Source organism: Rhinopithecus roxellana, chromosome 1 (assembly GCF_007565055.1).
Source record: "Rhinopithecus roxellana isolate Shanxi Qingling chromosome 1, ASM756505v1, whole genome shotgun sequence".
Classification (NCBI taxonomy): domain Eukaryota; kingdom Metazoa; phylum Chordata; class Mammalia; order Primates; family Cercopithecidae; genus Rhinopithecus; species Rhinopithecus roxellana.
Genome location: NC_044549.1, coordinates 189871674 through 189894299, shown reverse-complemented (window position 1 = coordinate 189894299; position 22626 = coordinate 189871674). Strand labels below are relative to the sequence as shown.

General features: G+C 36.5%; 1 protein-coding gene across 2 annotated transcripts in view; it reads right to left on the bottom strand.

Moving 5' to 3' along the window:
* RASA2 (RAS p21 protein activator 2) overlaps positions 1–22626 on the bottom strand; it is a 126538-nt gene that overhangs the window by 61111 nt on the left and 42801 nt on the right. For both annotated transcript variants that reach the window (XM_030934799.1, XM_030934802.1), the window contains exons 5-7: positions 17479–17555; positions 3255–3338; positions 1271–1343 (exon numbers count right to left, since the gene is read on the bottom strand). In XM_030934799.1, the coding sequence (XP_030790659.1) occupies positions 1271–1343; positions 3255–3338; positions 17479–17555 (234 nt within the window). The remainder of the gene's footprint in view (positions 1–1270; positions 1344–3254; positions 3339–17478; positions 17556–22626) is intronic.

Genomic DNA, 22626 nt, shown 5'->3' with positions numbered 1-22626 from the left:
ATGAATGTTGCAAGGCCTAACAAGTACTCCTGCTACAGCAGGCAGGTCAGGTCTTCTACTTTTACAAGGTGATCTGCTGACTGTAAGGATCCATGAAGCAGAGTAGATTACATCCAGCTGAGGTTTAAGGTATGTGGGCTAACAGGGAGTGTGAGTGCCTTTAGTCAGTAGCCCTTAGACATTGCTGTCTTCTTCGTTTTCTCCAGTTAGATGCAACTGCCATTAATTAATGTAGAACAACTGCACCAAGTCCTTAGCAAAGAAATGGAAAAGTCTCACATTGGTACTTTTTCTTTTGTTTTTTCTCCCTTGCTTCCCCTCCACAATTCTTCCTGCTTCACTTTTGGCATTTTCTTTGGCCTGTGTTCCTTTATTAAAGCACAGTAATCAGGCATGACTAGAGGTACCCTTACGTTCTCCACTTTGAAATACCAAGAAAAATACACATACAGAAGGAAAGGCACAAAATGTGCCTTTTTTCAAACCTTCCCTACACGTTGATACAAACTGTAACATGCTTTATTAGAAAACAATCTTTTAGACAGTTGGATTTTTTTTTCTGTAGTTTGCAAATAATATGAAAAAGGATTTCTTTAACAAATGCTCCAAAGAAAAGCACTCCAAAGCACTGTATTTGGGACAACTTCAAGGCAGCTGAAGCTGTCTATGAAGATAAGCAGGCATCCGTAGAATGAATTAGGCTAAAAAAAAAAAAGAGTAATAATAAGGCTCTAATCATACAGTATTTTATGGTCTCGAAGGATTCTCACATGCTTTGGGTCTTACAAAAACTCTATGAGTCAGGTAGTGCTGCTATTTTCCCTTCCAACTATTCTTTCACAGGATAAGAAACTTGAGTCACATTCAGTGACTCTTTTAAAGCCAACTGGACTGGAACTCAGATTTACTGAGTGGTAATTATACTTACTTCACTAGTGACTGTCAAAGGGCACCCTGCAGAAGAGTCCTGTGGCCACTGTGTGTTAGGTAGGGAGCTGTGTAGGGTAAGGGAGGGTGCAAAGGAGGGCATGACAGTGAAGATGACTGGGGACTGGGTATGGCCCTGGCCCTTCCTGCTCCCAAATTAGAGCTCTGCCTTTATTCATTTTATATATTGGGCTTCCATCGCAACACACCATGGCTCTACTGCTTTCTGCTTATCTGCATTAATTGATAAAATGATTACTATGACTGTGGTTTGAAAAAAGAAATCAACTAGCATTAAATATTACATATTTAATGTTAACATTTACGTAAAACAAAAAATTACCTCAAAATAAAAGATTTCATTAAACTGCGGATTGCTTGTTTTCTTCTTTACTTTTGTCTTCTTTTGGTCATTCCTGTTCCAATGTGGTAGAGTTTTACCTTGTAGAACTTAACAGTACACAATTATAAAACATGCTATTTCCAACCAGGGAGCCTGACCTCCGTTTAAAAGTTAAGGTGACTCAGGGAAGATTCAGTTTTAAATATTGCTTGGAAAAAATTAAGTGTCCTTATAAACTCAAATCAAAGAATATATAAGCTTTAGGCATCCTCTATGTGCCCAGACTGTGTTATTCTCCCTACGGACACACTAGACTGCCAACCTTTTCCAGGGGTTTTAAAAACACATTCTATTCTATCAGCAACTCAGAATAAATAGAAGGAAGACAATAAGATTTAGAGTACCTTCATCTATGTTGAAAAATACCCGAGGAACTTGAAAAACATTCTTAACTCAGGTTACTTCTTGGGCTTCAGATATAATAGAGACTTCTTAAAAAAAGTTGTAATTTTAATTTAATTATAGATTCAGAGGAGGTTACAAAAAATGTATAGGGAAATCTTGTGTCTTTACCCAGTCTCCCCCAGTGTTAACATCTTATACAACCACAGTACAATAGCAAAACCCACAGTGACTTTTTATTTTTTATTTTTTTGAGACGGAGTTTTGCTCTTGTTGCCCAGGCTGGAGTGCAATGGTGCAATCTCAGCTCACCACAACCTATGCCGCAGGGTTCAAGCGATTCTCCTGCCTCAGCCTCCCGAGTAGCTGGGATTACAGGCATGCGCCACCACACCCAGCTAATTTTGTATTTTTAGTAGAGACGGGGTTTCTCCTTGATGGTCAGGCTGGTCTCGAACTCCCAACCTCAGGTAATCCGCCTGCCTCGGCCTCCCAAAGTGCTGGGATTACAGGCGTGAGCCACCCGCGCCTGGCCAGACATTTTAAAACACAAATTCATATGCCAAATTGTCTCTAACTGTATGTTACCAAATAATTAAAGAATTTGTCAGTACAGATTATTTTAAAAAACAAAAACAGCTCCACTAGATTGAACACTTTTATCATGCAAAAATAAATCTCTCTAATAGCATTTAATGTCATAGGACTGAGTATCTGCTAATAGCATACTATTGTTTGAGCACCTAATAAATACCGGCATGGTACTAGGTACTTTACATACATACATAAATACATTTTTCAAAGTGACTTAGTAGTGATTTTCTACAAAGTAAGAATAACTAGAGACTCTGGGGATAGGGAAAAGGAGTGTGTATGTATGCATGCATGTGTGTGTAGATGGAATACTGTGCTTCTTGTTTCCTGATTCTAAACGTTCAAGTTGTAGACATATTTCAGATGTATGAGTTCCTTAAAGAAACCATAATGAAGTCATATAACACACCGTATTACAAAATGCTATAGTTTTTTTTTCACAAATTATTATAAATCATTTAAATTAATGATATGGTACACTTTGCCATGCTCTAGTACTTCAGCAGTTTTTCTACAGTTGGAATTCTCTCTGTAGAGGACAGATCTCATGAGTAGAAAAGGCGATTTTTCAGTCCTGAGTTGCCTTCCAGATAAAAATATATAAATTGTCTTGTTATTCTGAACTGGCATTCATTAAAACAGGATTTTACATGCATAAAATTTAGGATATTTGAAAGTAGGAATGCTGATGCATGAACAGTCAAGTTTATGTTTTAAAGCACTACATTGTAATAGTATAAAACTGAGGTTGTTCCCTAAAGCTTAACAGCATGGCAGATTTAAAATGGGGTACCAATTTCTGTCTGTAAAAAGAGGGTTTTGTTATTAACAAGTGTATAACAGAACTCACTAAAGATTATTCTTTCAAAGCATTTACTACTTTGTGTTATAAATAGCTATTTATCATTTGCTCATAGAATCTTACTTTTTAAATTTTTAAATCAAACATTAAAACTTAAAAACCTAATAATAATTCAATAAACATTACCTAGAAGGGCCCACTAGAGAAACTGTTGCATAAGGGTCACAGCTTTGGCCATTTATGAGAGGCAACCCATGGCATGCCTTGATGCTAAGGTAGAATAAAAGAGATTTAACATATTAGATGCCAGTTAAACAAGATAAAACATTACCTTTAAACACAAACTAACACATTCAAAGGGTTAAGAATTGTTTTCCATGTGTCTGCAGTTGTATGGCTATATACTACCTACTCCATACACATATGTATGCATTTTTAAATTTATGCTATCCACAATCATTAATGAAACTATCAAATACAGGCTGAGCATTCCAAATTAAAAAATCCAAAGTCCTCCAAAATTCGAAACTTTCTAAGCACCAACAAGATGCTCAAAGGAAATGCTCACTGGGGTATTTCAAATTTGGGCTTTCTGGATTTGGGATGCTTAATGGGCAAGTATATATAATGAAAATACTCCAAAAAAAAAAAAAAAAAAAAAAAAAACCAAAAACAAAAAAACCAACAAGAATAAGAAATTCAAAACACTTCTAGTCTCAAGCATTGTAGATAAGGGATGTGTAATAGTCAACACATTTCCTCCTGCTAAATACCCAACAAGGTACATTTTGTGGTTTGATAACACATCAAAACTGCTGTGGCCTCTAAAAAGGAAAAGAAAGCGGTACAAACCCTAAATGAGAAGCTACAAACCAAGCCAGCTCTATGGCATCATATCCTCTGCTAAAGCATGAATGACAAACAAGGAAACAACTGTGGCTTCCACTTAAAAATCTGATTCATAAATATGGGGTAAGCCTCACACAATTCTGTAGCCTTTCATTCCAATTCTCAGTAAACAGCTCCTGCACTATTCTGTAGAAAATGTTTTCGACCATAAAATCCAAGGTCATCTAATCTACTCCATGGCTCACAGTTGTTGGTATTTACAGACAACACAGAATCTAACTTTAGTGATTTGTTCCTCCAATTTTCTCACTAAATATTACTGAGTTTATGAGTTTAGTTTAATGTCTAAGGTTCTGCATTTTCTAATGCCTAAGAGAAACTCATGAGTGTTGTTGAAAAGTATTCTTTGTTGAAAGATGCAAGCTGTTGAGTAACATCCTTATTTCTCTCCACAACCCACAGGTCACAGATGTGAGTGAAGTGCTATTGGTATACTGACGAGTAAAGACAGAAATGATAATATGACTCATTTCTATTAAGCTAGGCATCAAAAAATAAAGAAATTTTGAAACTAGCCAAAGAAAACACAAGCCAGAATAATAATTCTGGTTTTAATGTGGGGTTCAGGAATATCAGATTTTTCCATTGTACATACTGCTTAAAACTTACACTTCTTGGGCTAAACCTCAAAATGATATCTGATACAGCATTTGCAGTTTACTACGCACTTTCACAAAATGCACCTAATTCTCACAACTGCCTTTGAGAAGAGTATTATGCCATTTAAAAGAAGTAAGGCTCAAGGAGGTTATGTGAGAAAGTTACAATGTAAGGCTCAAAGAGTAAGTATAACTTCTAAGAAGTTGGCCAAGACTCAACTTCTACTTTTTAATTTTGTTACTGAAGTCCAGTGCCCTTCTATATTCCCACCGTGTCCCCAAATACAATATTACTCTCCTTGTAATACCACATTTATCTCACATAAACACCAATTATGAGAAACCTTAATGACAGAAATCCAATTTTCTATTTTATGAGGTATAAAAAACCAGAGGAAAAGCCAGGCGTGGTGACTCACGACTGTAATCCCAGCACTTTGGGAGGCCAAGGCCGGCGGATCACCTGAGGTCGGGAGTTTGAGACCAGCCTGACCAACATGGAGAAACCCCGTCTCTACTAAAAAGAACAAAATTAGCCAGGCATGGTGGCTCATGCCTGTAATCCCAACTACTCAGGAGGCTGAGGCAGGATAATCGCTTGAACCCGGGAGGCGGAGGTTGTGGTGAGCTGAGATTGCGCCATTGCACTCCAACCTGGGCAAGGAGAGTGAAACTCCGTATTTAAAAAAAAAAAAAAAAAAAAAAAAAAAAAACCCAGAGGAAAATGCAGTACTGACTTATAAGTACACAAAAACTTATGAAAGGATAAGAATATCCACAAACCAGAACAAGGATGCCCATAAACCAGAAGTGTCACCCTACAGAAATCATTAGTACTCTTAATTTTAAAATATAAAACAGTTAAGAATTGAGTTTTCTGCAAAACTTAAGTAATATTATTAAATATAGGTTATTTTATTCATTACACATATTTGGAAATATTATTTTTCTAATGACCTAGGATAGCAATGTTCTTCCAATCTGTAAGTCAAGCAATTTCATATCATAAATTATGGATGGGCAGAAAACAAGTGTTGAAAATAACCCCAATATAAGGAATTTTATATTTTATTTATATGTGACATATAAAGCATTTACATTAACAGAGTATCTAAAAATTACAAAGGTAAATAAATAATATAAACAGTTTATAATAAGACCGATCTGAATCTTTTCTTTGGACTTTTTTTTTTAAACTAAAAGAAAATGTTAACTTTTACATCCAGGTAAGATGGAGTATCAGGAACTAGATTTACTCTCCACCCAAAATGAACTGGACAAAATCAGCAGTGAAGGACAGGTGAGCCCTCCAACTGCCCCAGCTTACAGCTAAATGGTTTCTCTGAGAAGAGGAGACAAAGCTGTCAGCAGGAGGAGTCAAAGTGACTAGAGCCCCCAGGACAGAAAGGGAAGAAAGTTGCACAGAGAAAGAAAAATTTCCAGGGAGCTACAAGAATCCCCCCCTGAGTTTTCAGCTGAGTACTGACACATGTATATATATGAGGAAATCATCTGAGGCTGGGGAAAGAACCATTTGAAAAGAATAGAGGGAACAGTTCCTAAAACCCACACATGGCTAGCAAGAGGTACCATCAGCCACAGTAGAAAACCTGGTAATTCATGGGTACTGCCTTAATAGCAGGAAAACATAAGCCCTCCAGTAAAGGCTGTGCTTGTCTGTTTAACAAAAGTTAAAAGCAAACCATAAAAGGATCAAACTGTTTCTAAGTAACTTAACCAAGTGCTAAACAAAGCTCAAGTACATTCATAGAAATATAAAAATATCCAGCAACTTCACAATGTCTGGCATGCAACAGAAAATAACCAGGAATGCAAGGAACCAAGAAATTATCATCCATAATGAAAAGAAATATCAATAGAAACAGAATCAGAAATGACAAAAAAGATAGAACTAGCAAAGACATTTAAGTTATAATTATATTCCATATGTTCCACCCAGACACAAAAGACAATAAAAATGGAAAAATCTAGAGATGAAAAACATACTGAGTGGAATTAAACATTCGCTAAGACTTTGGGGGAGTAGTTGGATAGACATGAGAATCAATACTTCAGTTTTAAATGTGTTAAGTTTGCAATATGATACATCAAAGTAGACATACTAATCTGAAACTCAGAAAACAGACCTGGGTTGAAAGCACAAGGTATAGGCAATTAAAAAAAGCTTGTTATTTTGAAATAATTTCAGATATTCCAAAAAGCTGTTAAAATAATAGAGTTTCCGGATACTCATCAACCAATGTTAACGTTTTATACAACCATAGCAGAATTACTGCAATCTGTAGCCCTTACTCAAATTTCACCAATGTACTTTTTTGATCTAGGACACAATATAGGATCCCATACTGCATTTAGTTGTCATGTCTTCTTATTCCTCTCCATCCCGAGACAGTTCATTAGTTTTCCTTCTTTGCCCCATGATCTTGCCAGTATTGGTTGGCCAGTTATTTTGTAGTGTATTCTTTAATCTGAGTTTGTCTGATGTTTACTCATGATTAGGTTGAGGTTATGTATCTTGGTGCCCTCAGTGCATCCTATTGGGAGGTACTGGATGTCTCATTATTGGTGATGTTAACTTTGATCACTCAATTAAGGTGGCATCTATCAGATATCTTGTGGGAAGGATTCTTTGAGACTATGCAAAAATACTGTTTGTCATCACACTTATGCTCACTTAGCATCCACAGATGATCTGTTGAATTGTCCCCTCACCCACTTATTACTGTGATGTTTGCCAATGTTGATTTTCATTTCCATCAATCCTCCTACGTTAATTAGAATTCTACCATAGGAAAAAGCAGTCCTTTCTCCCTACCAAGTATTTTAAAACTGTTTATTTGAATCAGTATTATCGTATGAATATTTTATTTTATAAGTTTGAATCCACTATTATTATTTATTATTTATTCTGAAGCTCAAATTGTTCCAAATTTGGTAATTTGAAGTCTCTTTACATTGGCTTCAATGTCCTTTTTACATATCCCCATTATTTGTTAGCACTTTCTTACTTTTTGAGCCCCAAAGATGCTCCAGACTCATCTCATATTTTCCCTACCCAAGTCCTGAAATAAGCTACTGCTAAAAAGGAGTCCAGGTTCTTTTACTGAAGCTGCACTAATGCTTTTGTCATTAGCCACATGTGGTTATTTACATTTAATTAAAATTAAACAAAATTAAAACTTCAGCTCTTTGGTCATATTAGCTGTATTTCAAGTTTTCAATATCCACACATGGCTAGTGGCTACTGTTTTGGACAGTGAAGACACAGAGCATTTTCTACATCACAGAAAAATCTACTGGAAATTGCTGATTGGAGAATTGCAAACACACACACACACACTCACTCATACACACTCTTAGCACTATTTTTCTCTAGAGAAGTCTGCCTTCAAAGGAGAGCAGAGAAATGGGAATGATAAAAAGGACTGGGGTATGGGTGGGCAGAGATGAGGCCTGGGGACGCATGACTTTTAGGATAGAGATACTAGAACATGTTTATTTGTGGAAGGAACCATCTAGAGGAGAAGGTAAAGCTGACAAAACAAGAAAAAGAAGGCATAACTGAAGGAGCAAAACTCTTAAGTAGAGGAAATAAATGGAATCCAGAGCTCAGATGGAAGAATTCAATGTCAAGAAAAGGAGTACCTCCTCTGCTATAAGGACAAAATTATGGATGCAAATTAGGTTTGTAGATTTGGATTCAGGAAAATGTAAGCAATTTCCAGGCTGTGGTGACAGAGAATCTTATAGCTGTATTAGAGAAGCACAGTTAAGTTCCAGGGCAGACGTAAGTGCCCATGTGAGGTCTGTGATGATAAATTTAAAGTGAAATTAGTCTACGTGATTTTCTCCAGCAATATTCACGTGCAGATTTTGAACACAGAGGAAGAGGTCACTTTCAATTATTAGTAGAGTTTTTCCAGATAAATAAGAATAATGAGGACAATAGGGGAATTGACGGAATCTGCAAGAAAATGACTACAGTGATAGATCACGGAAAAAGATGTAGAAAGAAGTGAAAACAGAAACACAGTGAAGATCAATGGATTGGGAGGGGTCAAAAAATGTTGCAGTGGGGACTTTCTAGGTCTGGAGGATAATAGTAACTACTAGGGTATGAATCTTTCCATACATTACTCCCCCAAAACCGAAGTCCAGCAAGAAGCACAAAGAAAGCCATATGTGAAACCATGCCTTTAGCATTACTAAAAAACAGAGAATGTCACGAACTTCAGAATATCTATAAGGATGAGAAATCAACAATGAATTCCATAAAGCTATCACTGGAACTCTGCTGCTACAAGACAGTGAGTATGGAGAGCAAAGGCTTAAGAAACTCTGAAAAAAAGAATAAGTGGAAAAACATAGAAGAAATGGATAAATTCCTAGACACATACAACCTAACAAGATTGAACCATGAAAAAATCCAAAAGAGACCTGAAGAGACCAATAACAAGTAATGAAATTGAAGCCACAATAAAAAGTCTTCCAGCAAAGAAAAGCCTGGGACCCAATGGCTTCACTGCTGAATTATACCAAATATTTCAAGAAGAACTAATACCAATCCTACTCAGTTAGTCAAAAAAATAGAGAGGGGAATACTTCCAAATTCATCCTATGAGGCCAGCATTACCCTGATACCAAACCAGAGAAAGACACATCAAAAAAAGAAAACTACAGGCCAATATCCCTGATGAACCTTGATGCAAAAATCTTCAACAAAATATCAGCAAACCGGCCGGGCGCAGTGGCTCAAGCCTGTAATCCCAGCACTTTGGGAGGCCAAGGCGGGTGGATCACGAGGTCAGGAGAGCAAGACCATCCTGGCTAACATGGTGAAACCCCGTCTCTACTAAAAATACAAAAAACTAGCCGGACATGGTGGCGGGCGCCTGTAGTCCCAGCTACTCGGAGGCTGAGGCGGGAGAATGGCGTGAACCCAGGAGGCGGAGCTTGCAGGGAGCTGAGATCCGGCCACTGCACTCCAGCCTGGGCGACACAGCGAGATTCCGTCTCAAAAAAAAAAAAAAAAAAATCAGTAAACCCAACTCAACAACACATTAAAAAGATCATTTATCATGACCAAGTGGGATTTGTCTCAGGGATGCGAGGATGGTTCAATATATGCAAATTAATCAATGTGACACATCATATCAACAGAATGAAGGACAAGAACCGTATGAACATTTCAACTGATGCTAAAAAAGTATTTGACAAAATTCAACAGTCCTTCATAATAATAAAACCCTCAAAAAATAGATAAAGATCATACCTCAACACAATAAAAGCCATATAGTACATATCCATAGCTAGTGTCATACTGAATGGGGAACAACTGAAAGTCTTTTCTCTAAGATCTGGAACGTGACAAGGATGCCCACTTTCACCATTGTTATTCAAGTCCTAGCTAGAGCTATCAGACAAGAGATAGAAATAAAGACATCCAAACTGGAAAGAAAGAAGTAAAATTATCCTTGTCTGCAGATGATATGATCTTATACGGAAAAAACCTAAAGACTCCACCAAAAAAACTATTAGAACTGATAAACAAATTTAGTAAAGTTGCAGGATACAAAATTAACACAGCAAAAATCAGTGGGGTTTCTATATGCCAACAGTGAACAATTTGAAAAACAAATCAAGAAAATAATACTGCTTACACAATAGCTACAAATAAAACAAAACAGCTAGGAATTAACCAAAGAAGTGAAAGATATCGATAATGAAAACTGTAGAGCACTGGTGCAGGAAATTGAAGAGGACACCCAAAAATGGAAAGATACTGCAAGTTCATGGATTGAAAGAATCAATGTTGTTAAAATGTCCACACTACCTAAAACAATCTACAGATTCAATGCAATCCCTATCGAAATACCAATGTCATTCTTCACAGAAATAGAAAAAAAAAATCCCAAAATTTATATGAAACCACAAAGACCCAGAATAACCAAAGCTATCCTGAGCAAAAGGAACAAAACTGGAGGAATCACATTATCTGATTCCAAATTATACTACAGAGCTATAGTAACCAAAACAGCATTATACTGGCATAAAAACAGATACATAGACCAACAGATCATTACAGAGAACCTAGAAACAAATCCATACATCTACAGTGAACTCATTTTTAATAAAGGTGCCAAGAACATACACTGGGGAAAGAACAGTTTCTTCAATAAATGGTGCTGGGAAAAACAGATATCCATATGCAGAAGAATGAAACTAGACCCATATCTCTCACCATATTAAAAAAACAAATAAAAATGGATTAAAGGCTTAAATCTAAGACCACAGACTACCACAGACTATGAAATTACTACAAGAAAACATTGGGAAACTCTCTAGGACATTGGACTAGACAAAGATTTCTTGCATAATAGTTGCCACAAGCACACAAGCACAGGCAACCAAAGCGAAAATAGACAAATGGGATCACACCAAGTTAAAAAGCTTCTGCACAGCAAAGGAAACAATCAACAAAGTGAAGAGACAACCCACAGAATGGAAGAAAATATTTGCTAACTATCCGTCTGAGAAGGGATTAATAACCAGAATATGTAAGGAGCTCAAACAACTCTACAGGGAAAAAAATCTAATAATCTTATTAAAAAATGAGCAAAAGATCTGAATAGATATTTCTCAAAAGAAGACACACAAATGGCAAATAAGTTTATGAAAAGGTGCTCAACATCACTGATCATCAGAGAAGTGCAAATCAAAACTACAATGAAATTATAATTTTTCTCCAGTTAAAATAGCTTTTATCCAAAAGATATGCATAACAAATATTGGTGAGGATATGGAGGAAAGGGAACCCTTGTACACTGCTGGTGGGAATGTAAATTAATAAAACCACTATGGAGAACAGTTTGGAGGTTCCTCAAAAAACTAAAAATAGAGCTACCATATGATCCAGCAATCCCACTAAAGAAAGGAAATCAGCATATTGAAGAGATATCTGCACTCTCATATTTACTGCAGCACTATTCACAGTAGTAGAGAATTGGAAGCAATCTAAGTGTCCATCAACAGGCGAACTGATAAAGAATATGTGGTATATATACACAATGGAGTACTTTTCAGTCATAAAAAAGAACCAGATCCTGTCATTCAAAATAATAGGGATGGAACTGGAGATCATTATGTTAAGTGAAATAAACCAGGCAGGCACAGAAAGACAAACTTTGTATGGTCTCACTTGTGGGAACTAAAAATTCAAACAATTGAACTCATGATAACAGAGAGCAGAACAATGTTTTCCAGGGGCTGGGACACGAAGTGGGGGCACAAAAATATAGTTAGATATAATGGATAAAATCTCGTATTTAACAGCATAAGAAGGTGACTACAGTCAACAATAATTTATTATACATTTAAAAATAACTAAAAGAGGGTCAGGCTTGGTGGCTAATGCCTGTAATCCCAGCACTTTGGGAGGCTGAGGCGGGCACATCACGAGGTCAAGAGTTCAAGACCAGCCTGATCAACATGACGAAACTCCGACTATACTAAACATACAAAAATTAGCCAGGCCTGGTGGTTCATGCCTGTAATCCCAGCTACTTGGGAGGCTGAGGCAGGAGAATCGCTGGAACCCAGGAGGCGGAGGTCACGCCACTGCACCTCAGCCTGGTCGACAGAGCGAGACTCCATCTCAAAAAAAAAAAAAAAAAAAATGTGTAGCACCTCCCCACTCTCTCTCCTGTTCCTGCTCCTGCCATGTAGGACAACTGCTCCCCCTTTGCCTTCGCTATTATTGGAAGTTTCCTGAGGCCTCCCCAGAAGCAGATGCTGCCATGCTTCCTGTACAGTCTGCAGAACTGTGAGCGAATTAAACTTCTTCATAAATTACCCAGTCTCAGGTATTTCTTTATAGTAATGTGAGAATGGACTAATACAAGACACTAACACCAACATGACATGATTGTTGTGATTATGTGACATGGATCTGAAAGCAGCCATCATAAAAATAATTCAATGAGCAATTTTTTTTTTTTTAAACTTAAGTTCAGTGGTACATGCACAGGTCTGTTATATAGGTAAACTTGTGTCACAAGGGTTTGATGTACAGATTATTTTGTCACTCGGGTATTAAGGCTAGCACCCATTAGTTATTTTTCCCGATCCTCTCCCTCCTCCTACCCTCCACCCTTCGGTAGGCCCTAATGTCTGTTGTTCCCCTCTACGTGTCCATGCATTCTCATCATTTAGCTCCCACTATAAGTGAGCACATGCAGTATTTGGTTTGGTTTTCTGTTCCTGCATTAGTCTGCTAAGGATAATGGCCTCCAGCTCTACCTATGTTCCTGCAAAGGATATGATCTCATTCTTTTTTATGGCTGTATAGTATTCCATGGCATATATGTACTGCATTTTCTTTACCCAGTCTGCCACTGATGGCCATTTAAGTTGATTCCATGTCTTTGCTATTGTGAATAATGCAATGAGCAATTACGAAAATGTTTAAAACAAAAAAACAAACAAGAAAGTCTCAGCAAAAGAAACTCTCACCAAAGGAAAAAAGTTATAAAGAAGAATCAAATATAAATTTTAGAAGTTAAAAATATAATAACCAATATAACTCAATGGATAGGCTAAACAGAAGAATGAAGAGGACATAGGCAAGAATTACTGAACCTGAAGACATAACAATAGAAATCACCCAATTTGAACAACAGAGGGAAAAATAGACTGGGGGGAAAAGCAAAGGTCAAAGCCTCAGAGGGACCTCTGGGACTGTAAAAAAAAAAAAAAAAAAAAAAAAAAAAAAAAAAAAAAAAAAACCTAACATTTGTGCCACTGTAGTTCTGAAAGAAGGAGAGAAAGATAGCAGAGGTGATAAAGAATTAATAGAAGAAATAATGGTTGAAAATTCCCCAAATCTGGCAAAAGACATAAATATACATAGTCAAGAAGCTGAGCGAACCCCAAACAGGATAAACTGAAAGAAATCTATTCCAGGATACATCACAGTCAAACCAAAACATACGGAAATCTAAAGGCAGGCTGGGTGTGGTGGCTCACATCTATAATCCAAGGACTTTGGGAGGCCAAGGCAGAAGGATCACTTCAGGCCAGGAGTTCGAGAGCAGCCTGGCCAATATGGCGAAACCCCATTTCTACTAAAAATATAAAAATTAGTTGGGCATGGTGGTGCGCGTCTGTAATTTCAGCTACTTAGGAGGCTAAGGCATGAGAATCGCTTGAACCCAGGAGGCAGAGGTTGCAGTGAGCTGAGATTGCACCACTGCGCACCAGCCTGAGCGACAGAACTAGACTCTGTTTCAAAAAAAAAAAAAGAAAAAAGAAAATTAAAGAAAGAAAGAAAAAATAAAAGAAATCTAAAGGCAAAGAACAACCTTAAAAGAAGCCAGAGAAAAACGGTGTGTTACCTATAGGGAAAAACAATTTGAACGACAATGAATTTCACATCAGAAACCATGGAGGACACAAGGAAGTGGTACATTTTCAAATGTGGAAAGAAAAGAACCATTCACTCAGAGTTCTATATCTACTATAATTATCTTTTACAAATGAAGAGGAAATCAAGATCTTCTGAGATGAAGGAAAACCAAGAGAATGTATCACCAGGAGACTTACTCTAAAAGAATGGTAAAAGGAAACTCTCTAAACTTAATCACAGAAGGAATCTTGAAACATCAGAAAGGAAAAAAATAACATGGAAAGGGCAAACATGTGGGTAAAGACAATAGACATACACTTTCCTTCTCCTCTAACTCTTCTCAATTGTGTTAGATGTCTGAAGCAAAAATTACAGCATTGTTTGATGTGGTTCTCAATATATGTAGATGAAATATTTAAGACAAAGTATATTACAAATGGGGGAGGGTAAAGGGATTTAAAGGAAGGTAGAGTATATACACTTTATTCTAACTGGTAAAATGTTGACATCAGTACATTATGATAAGTTATGCATGTATAATGTAATACCTAGAGCAACCACTAAAAAAAAAAATTTATACAGAGAGATAGACTATAGATTTTTAAAAAACACAATATAAATAAATCAAAATGGAATTCTAAAAAGTGTTCAAGTAACCCACAGGAAAAAGAAAACAGAAAACTAGAAAATAGGAGACAAACAGAAAACAAGAAAAAGGCAGATTTAAGCCTAATGTATTAACAATTACATTAAAAATAAATGGAAAAAACTCACCAAAAAAAGATAGAGATTGGCAAAAATTAATTTTTAAAAAAGTGACCCAACTATATTCTGTCTACAAAAAACTACACACAGTCATTCAGATAGGTCTGAGTAAAAAAAGCCAATCTCAAAAGGTCACATAAGATTCCAGTCACATAACATTCTTGAAATGACAAAATTATAGATATAAAGACAGATTAGAGGTTGCCAAGGGTTAGAAGAGAGGAGTGGTTAGTATGGGATAAGGGATATCTTTATGGTGACAGAAGAGTTTCTTATCTAGGTGGTGGTAGTTACACAAATCTATACACATGATAAAATGATCTATAACTATATACATACATTATGCCAATGTAAATTTCCTGGTTTTGGTATTGTGCTATAGTCATGCAAGAGGTACCCACTGAGGGAAAAAGAGTGAAGGGTATACAGGACCTCTCTGTACTATCCTTACAACTTTCTGTAAATCTATAATTATTTCAAAATTTTAAAGTTGGGGGAAAAATATCAAACTGCCAGAGTTCAAATTCAGGCTCCAACACTTCCTGTGTGAAATTAGGCTTATTTAACCAATATGGGCATCAGTTTGTCATCAGCAAAAGGAAGATAACAGTATCTACCAAATTATGACCAGAAAAATATAACACACCAAAAAGGAAATGATACACGTACAATGTGGATGAATCTCAAAAGCATTATGCTAAGTGAAAGACAGCAGACACAAAAAAGACATATCATATACTTTAGTTCAAATAACACTTTGGAAAAGGCAAAAACTATAGGGACAGAAATCAGATCATGGTTGCTTGGAGCTGGGTGTGGGGAGAGGGAACTGAACTACACATCTTTGAGTAACGCCTTTTGTTATAATTTTGACTTTTGAAATCTTGCAAATATTCTATTCAAAAATAAAATTAAGCCTACAAGGATGGGGGAAAAAAACTCAAATTGGGGGAAGGAGCACAAGAAAACCCTTAAATTGAATGCAAACAAACCAAACCAACCAAACTAACTGTATTTCAAATGACTATTACAATTAAACCGAAGCAGGGGAGGGAGTAGTGGAAGACCTAATCCAGATGCTTTCACCATATGCTCTCAGTTGGTCTACAGAGTCAGTCTGTGGAGAAAAAGCTGCAAACAGATCTTGAACTGTTTTTAGTGGCTAAACCCAAATTCCCAAATTGAGAAACATTAAAAAAAAAAAAACTGGCTTATATTCTTAAAAAATGTTAATACAATCAAAGAAAAGCAAAAAATTATTCCATGTTAAAAGAGATTAAAGAGACATGTCAACTAAACATAAAACATAATCTTGGAGCGGATCCTTTCTTAGAAGGAAAAAAACGCCTTAATAGACATCACTGGGACAGTTAACAAAAGTGGAATATAATAACTGCAGATTAAAATATTAGAAAATAACTATAGATTTTTAAAAAGTATTGTAACAATGTTAAACTTCCTGAATTTGGTAACTGTACTGGAGTTATTTAAGATAATATCGCTATTCTTAGGAAATACATACCGATATATTAAGAGATAAAGAGTCATACATATGCAATCTTCTTTCAAAGAGGTCAGAAAAAGTTAATGAAATATTATATAGGCCGGGCGCGGTGGCTCAAGCCTGTAATCCCAGCACTTTGGGAGGCCGAGGCGGGCGGATCACGAGGTCAGGAGATCGAGACCATCCTGGCTAACACGGTGAAACCCCGTCTCTACTAAAAAGTACAAAAAACTAGCCGGGCGAGGTGGCGGGCGCCTGTAGTCCCAGCTACTCGGGAGGCTGAGGCAGGAGAATGGCGTGAACCCGGGAGGCGGAGCTTGCAGTGAGCTGAGATCCGGCCACTGCACTCCAGCTTGGGCGACAGAGCGAGACTCCGTCTCAAAAAAAAAAAAAAAAAAAAAAAAAAAAGAAATATTATATATAGTAGTAAAAAGACATATTTATATACAGACAGAATACTTCAAAGGAGCTGGGGTTCACAATTGATGAGAATAAGTTACAGTCAGGAGCAGCAATAGGAGAGTAGTATCTACTCTACTCCCTGGCCTTACAATATGTGGACATGATAGAAAAAGCCTCTAACTGAGAAGGCTGCGAAACTGTAGTACTTTGAGGGATATTCAGATGTCAACTAATGCAAAAATAGAGAAACACCCAGAAGAAGTGAAGGTTATCTGGCAGTCTATTGATAACACAGAGTAAGGGTTTGGAGGGGAAGTAGAGAGTAGGGAACTAGGCTAGAACAGATTTCCAGAACAGCCAGTCTGGGTGGTAAAAAATGACTTGAGGGTGGAAGAGGTAAAAAGGAATTCAAAGTAGGTGGGAATCAATACTGGTCATCTCTGAGTGGGCATTACTTCTAACTCCAAGGTCTCTAAAGCTCTGCTCTGTGGTATGACAATTTCTAGAGGACCTTCTTTGGGAAGCCTTTCCAATTCTCCACTGCCAGAGAGTTAGACACCCTTATCCTTAATGCCCATATATATCATTTAACCCATATTCAATAAATATTAGTTGAATAAATTCACCATAACCTGAGTAGACTATGAGAAAATTAAACTGAAAATCAACTTCACAAAAGGAATAACATAGCAGAATTTCATTTTTGAAAAAAGTTTCTGAAGTTAAAATAAGGAGTTGGCTTAAAATCGAAAGAATACAAAATGGAGAATTATTTCTAGTTGATTTTGGTTTTAAAAAAATGCTTACTGTACAACAAGCTGCTGGCACACAGTTCCATTCTCCGTTATCAGTTCATTCAGTTTTAATTCAAGGTGAACTTTACCCTATAATGACAAAAAAAATTACAAACTGAGTAGTCTATTTTACTGACAAAATATTAAAGGTAAGTGCCTTTTCAAATCGTCACAACATTTATCCACTGACCACTAGCACATGGCTTTGCCTACACTAAGTACTTGTTAAATGAATAATAACCAAAACCAGAGATCAAAGTTCTGAAAGATATGAAACAAATACTTATGTCAAACGCGGTATTCAAATTTAAGAATTTTATGTCCAGTTCAATGAATATTTATGTATCTACTTATCATAGGCTAAAAAGAAAGATAATACCTAAATTTAAGGAAATTTTGAGATACAACCAAATTATAAGATGTAGGATGCTTTTTCCAGAAGATAAACCAGCATTAAGGACAGAATCAGCATCATTAAAACAGAGAAATCACACAATTCTAAAACAACTAAAAACTAAGTTACAGCCAATAAAACTCAATTTGTCACTACTTACTTTGATCAAACAATAAAGATTTATGGAATGTCTACTATGTTTCAGAAGGCACTGTGGGAGTGGGTAGGAATCCATAGATGTCAAAGATGTAAGTTACTGCTTACAAGCAGCTTACAATCTAGTTGGGAAGACAATAAACAAAAGATAACATATGGCCAAGAGTCTTGATGGAAAGATGGGACACTGAAAATAAAGGAGTACTTTCTTAAAGAGACATTAATAGACGAATTTTTAAAAATTAAGTCGTGTAAGTTTAAAACAATTCAAACTATCAACTTCTCAAGAAACAAAGGCTTAGGAACCATATAATCCAGAGCTTGATATTTCTACCCTGCCGCTGGTGATGAGCAATTCTAAACTGGTTAAGAAACAGTACTGGATTACCTCCACCCAGCTGACAAGACAAATTCTCACATTGCCATGTGGAGATTTCAGGGGAGTGATGTCTAGGGACTGATGACATGAGTGATTTCATTAGAGGTAGGAAAGTTCATTATCTAGTCACTGTTCCTCTTTAGAACAACCCCTTTCAAACATTCTTTCACAGAAACCTAACCTGAAACACCCTCACTATTTTAAGGGGACTTACACAAGAATGAATCTGAGGTCCACCAGCTACAAAGCTCAGGGTTAGATGAGTAGTAAGAGATGAGCAATAAATACTGATGGATCTTAAAACAAAAGTCTGCCTGAGAAAGCTAAGGTCTAAAGCAGCAAACATATCTATGGTAGCAAAATTAATAGCAGTTACCTGGAGCTGGCACCAAATTAAGCAAATCTTCCACTAAAAATCTAGGTACAAATATTTATAAAATCATATATAATTTATAAACTAGGTCTTTCATTATTCCTGCATTTAATATTTACAATCTCTACTATTCAAGGGTGATCTTGAAGATCCATGATCTGTAATTTGTAATATTACTCAACTAGAATTTTGAAATAATATTTTCTGTTGTGACAGCATGTATGTATTACTTGGCTAGCAAGGGAGCCAAGCCAACTGCACAAAAATTTGCATCTCAAAGCAGTTTACAATTTTAACATATATACATTTTATTACAGAAATCATATGCTCACACAACTGTCTCCTAGGAAATGTCTAGGATCTATTCCAGTTCTAAGACATTAAAAACTATGACAATCGAGTAGAAAAAGATAATCATTTTGTTTACAACTAAAATCATAGTATTATAGCAAGTCAAAAGGATATTTAATGAGATTCCGCCAGAAATCATTATTTAATTATTAAGTGAGAGCCTACTTAATACATTCATTACTCCCACTGACTGGTAAGTAAAACATTCCTTAGGTATTAATCAACAATAACATAATTATATATTGACCTGGTCAAGAAAAGTGTGAGGATAGAACAGGCAGACACAAAACATATACTGTTAGGGTAGAATACTAAATTAAAAGGCATTATGAGTTAAACTAAGGAAATTATAATTTCTAAACTGTAAAACACTAACTCATTATATTCTTTAACATGGAAATACATATACTTAGCAAAAGAAATAGATCACAAAATAGGGTGCACACTATAATGTTAATTTATTTTTTTAAAAATATATGTACAAAATTATAAGACCATCTACTGAAATGTTGATACAAGATACCTCTGGTTGGTGAAACTTCAGAAGATTTTGCTTTTTTGCTCTAGATTTTAAAAGTTTATACTACCAGTTTAAATTTTCAGATTTTAAAAGTTTATACTACCAATTTTGTTTTCAAAGTTTTTACTTCTACTGTGTTATTCTTAGTAAAGAAAAATGAACAAAGTTTCAAATTATTTAAAACTGCTTTTCAGATTTAGAAACTCAAATCAGTGAACATTTTAGAACACTTTTTAGTCTGTTTTCACACAAAAGTTCAGTTTTACTTATATCTGTAATCATTTTATAGATTTGGATCATAGCAAAACAAGTTTGTGTGTCTGTGTGTGTTTGTTTTTTGATGGGGCAGTTATGAGCCCAGCAAGCTGACATTTTGTAGCCTCCTTTGAGACCAGGGATAGCCGTATGACGTAGTTCTGGCCAATGAGATAGAAACAGAAGTTGCTGGCAGGAATCATACTTCTTCTCTAGGGGAAATATATCATTCAGGCTCTCAAATTATCTCCAATATATTTTATATTTTAATCTCCAGCATTCCATCAAAACTTACAGAATATGCCAGAAGATCAAAAACCAAGGGAAAAAAATGAGGAAAGCAGTGAATTTACAAGAGATACAGATATTGGAATTGACAGAATTTAAAACAGCTTTTTTTTTTCTTTGAGACACAGTCTAGCTCTGTCGCTCAGGCCAGAGTGCAATGGCATGATCTCAGCTCACTGCCCGGGTTCAAGAGATTCTCCTGCCTCAGCCTCCTGAGTAGTTGGAACTACAGGCATGTGCCACCACGCCCAGCTAATTTTTATATTTTCAGTAGAGACAGGGTTTCTCCATATTGGCCAGGCTGGTCTTGAACTTCTGACCTCAAGTAATTTTCCCGCCTCGGCCTCCCAAAGTGCCAGGGTTACAAGTGTGAGCCACTGCATCTGGCCTAAAATAGCTATTTTTTTTAAAAGACGTAAAACAAAATGAAAAATCCAGCAGATACCTGGAAACTATAAAATGAATGAAATAAAAAAGTTAGAACTAAGTAATAAACCAAAATGAAAATGCATTTAGTAGCAGAGTAGCCACAGCTGAAAAGAAGACTGGTGAAATGGGAGACAGGTCAATAGAAAATACCCACAATGAAGCACAGAGAAGGAAAAAGCATAGGAGACACATGAGACATGGTGAAATGGCCTATTATTCACATCACTGCAGTCGCAGCAGAGAAGAGAAAAAAGGAAGAGGGCAGAAACAAAAAGGAGATGAGATAATTGCCTGGAATTTTCCAAAACTGATAGAAGACAAGCCACAGATTCAAGAACTCCTAGGGACAAATAAGAAAAATAAAGAACCTACAAAGAAGCAATATTAAGCATCCAACAAGGAGGCTGGGCACAGTGGCTCATGCCTGTAATCCCAGCACTTTGAGAGGCCGAGGCAGACGGATCACCTAAGATCAGGAGTTGGAGACCAGCCTGACCAACATGGAGAAACCCCGTCTCTACTAAAAATAAAAATTTAGCCAGGTGTGGTAGCACATGCCTGTAATCCCAGCTACTTGGGAGGCTGAGGCAGGAGAATCACTTGAACCCAGGAGGCGGAGGTTGTGGTAAGCTGAGATCACACCATTGCACTCCAGTAAAACTCCATCTCAAAAAAAAAAAAAAAAATCCAGCAAGGTACTATGTTTGATAATAAACATGTAATGTGATTTGGTCTACAACTGCATTCTTATTATTCAATCTCTTAAAGGACGCTCAATGACAGTATACTTTTCATGTATGTCAGAAAATGTTGGAAGATCAGATACCTTGCACTGTATTATTCGTCTTTAATAAAAAATAAACCAAAGTCTTGAAAGGTATTGCTCTATATGACTTCCATAGCATTGATTATGTTAGGCTGATACATGCAGTTATAATATCACATTATCTTGTACTAATGAGCATTCTGAGGAGCTTACATTACTCTGGTACTAATATGGTTTGGCTGTGTCTCCACCAAATGTCAACTTGAATTGTATCTCCCAGAATTCCCACATGTTGTGGGAGGAACCCAGTGGGGAGGTCATTGAATCATGGGGGCCAGTCTTTCCTGTGCTATTCTCGTAATAGTGAATAAGTCTCACAAGATCTGATGGGTTTATCGGGGACTTCCATTTTTGCTTCTCTCTCTTTTTCTCTTGCCACTGCCATGTAAGAGGTGTCTTTCACCTCCCGCCATGATTCTGATGCCTGCCCAGTCATGTGGAACTGTAAGTCCAATTAAACCTCTTTTTCTTCCCAGTCTCAGATATATGTCTTTATCAGCAGTGTGAAAACGGGCTAATACATGTACTATTTGAAGATTTGGTATTTTATATGCTAACTTTATTTCAATTAATTTTACAAAAATTCCACACAAAAATATCTGTGATTATTTCAATTGCATATTACATATATTCTTGGTACCATATAGAAGATACTATGTAAATTTCTGCACACAGTTTGAGAAAATAAGATGAACAGAGGTTGATATGGTTTGAATGTTTGTCCCTCCAAATCTCACAATGAAACGTGATCCCCAATGTTGGAGGTGGGGCCCAGTGGGAGGTGTCAGATCATGGGGGCAAATCCCTCATGAATGGCTTAGTGCCATTCCCCTTGGTGATAAGTGAGTCTTGCTTAGTTAGTTAGTTCATGTGAGATCTAGTTGTTTAAAAGTATGGGACTTCTGCCTTCTGTCTCTTGCTCCCTCTCTCATCATGTAATATGCCTGCTTCCCCTTTACCTTCCACCATGATTGTAAGCTTCCTGAAGCACTCACCAGAAGCAGATGTCAGCACCATACTTCCTGTATAGCCTGCAGAAGAACTGTAAGCCAAAATAAACCTCTTTCCTTTATAAATTACTCAGCCTTAGATGTTCCTTTATAGCAACACAAAAATGGACTAATACAGAGGTATTTGAGCAAAACACAATACATGCACTTAAAATCCTCTCAAGTCTAAATTTTATTTTG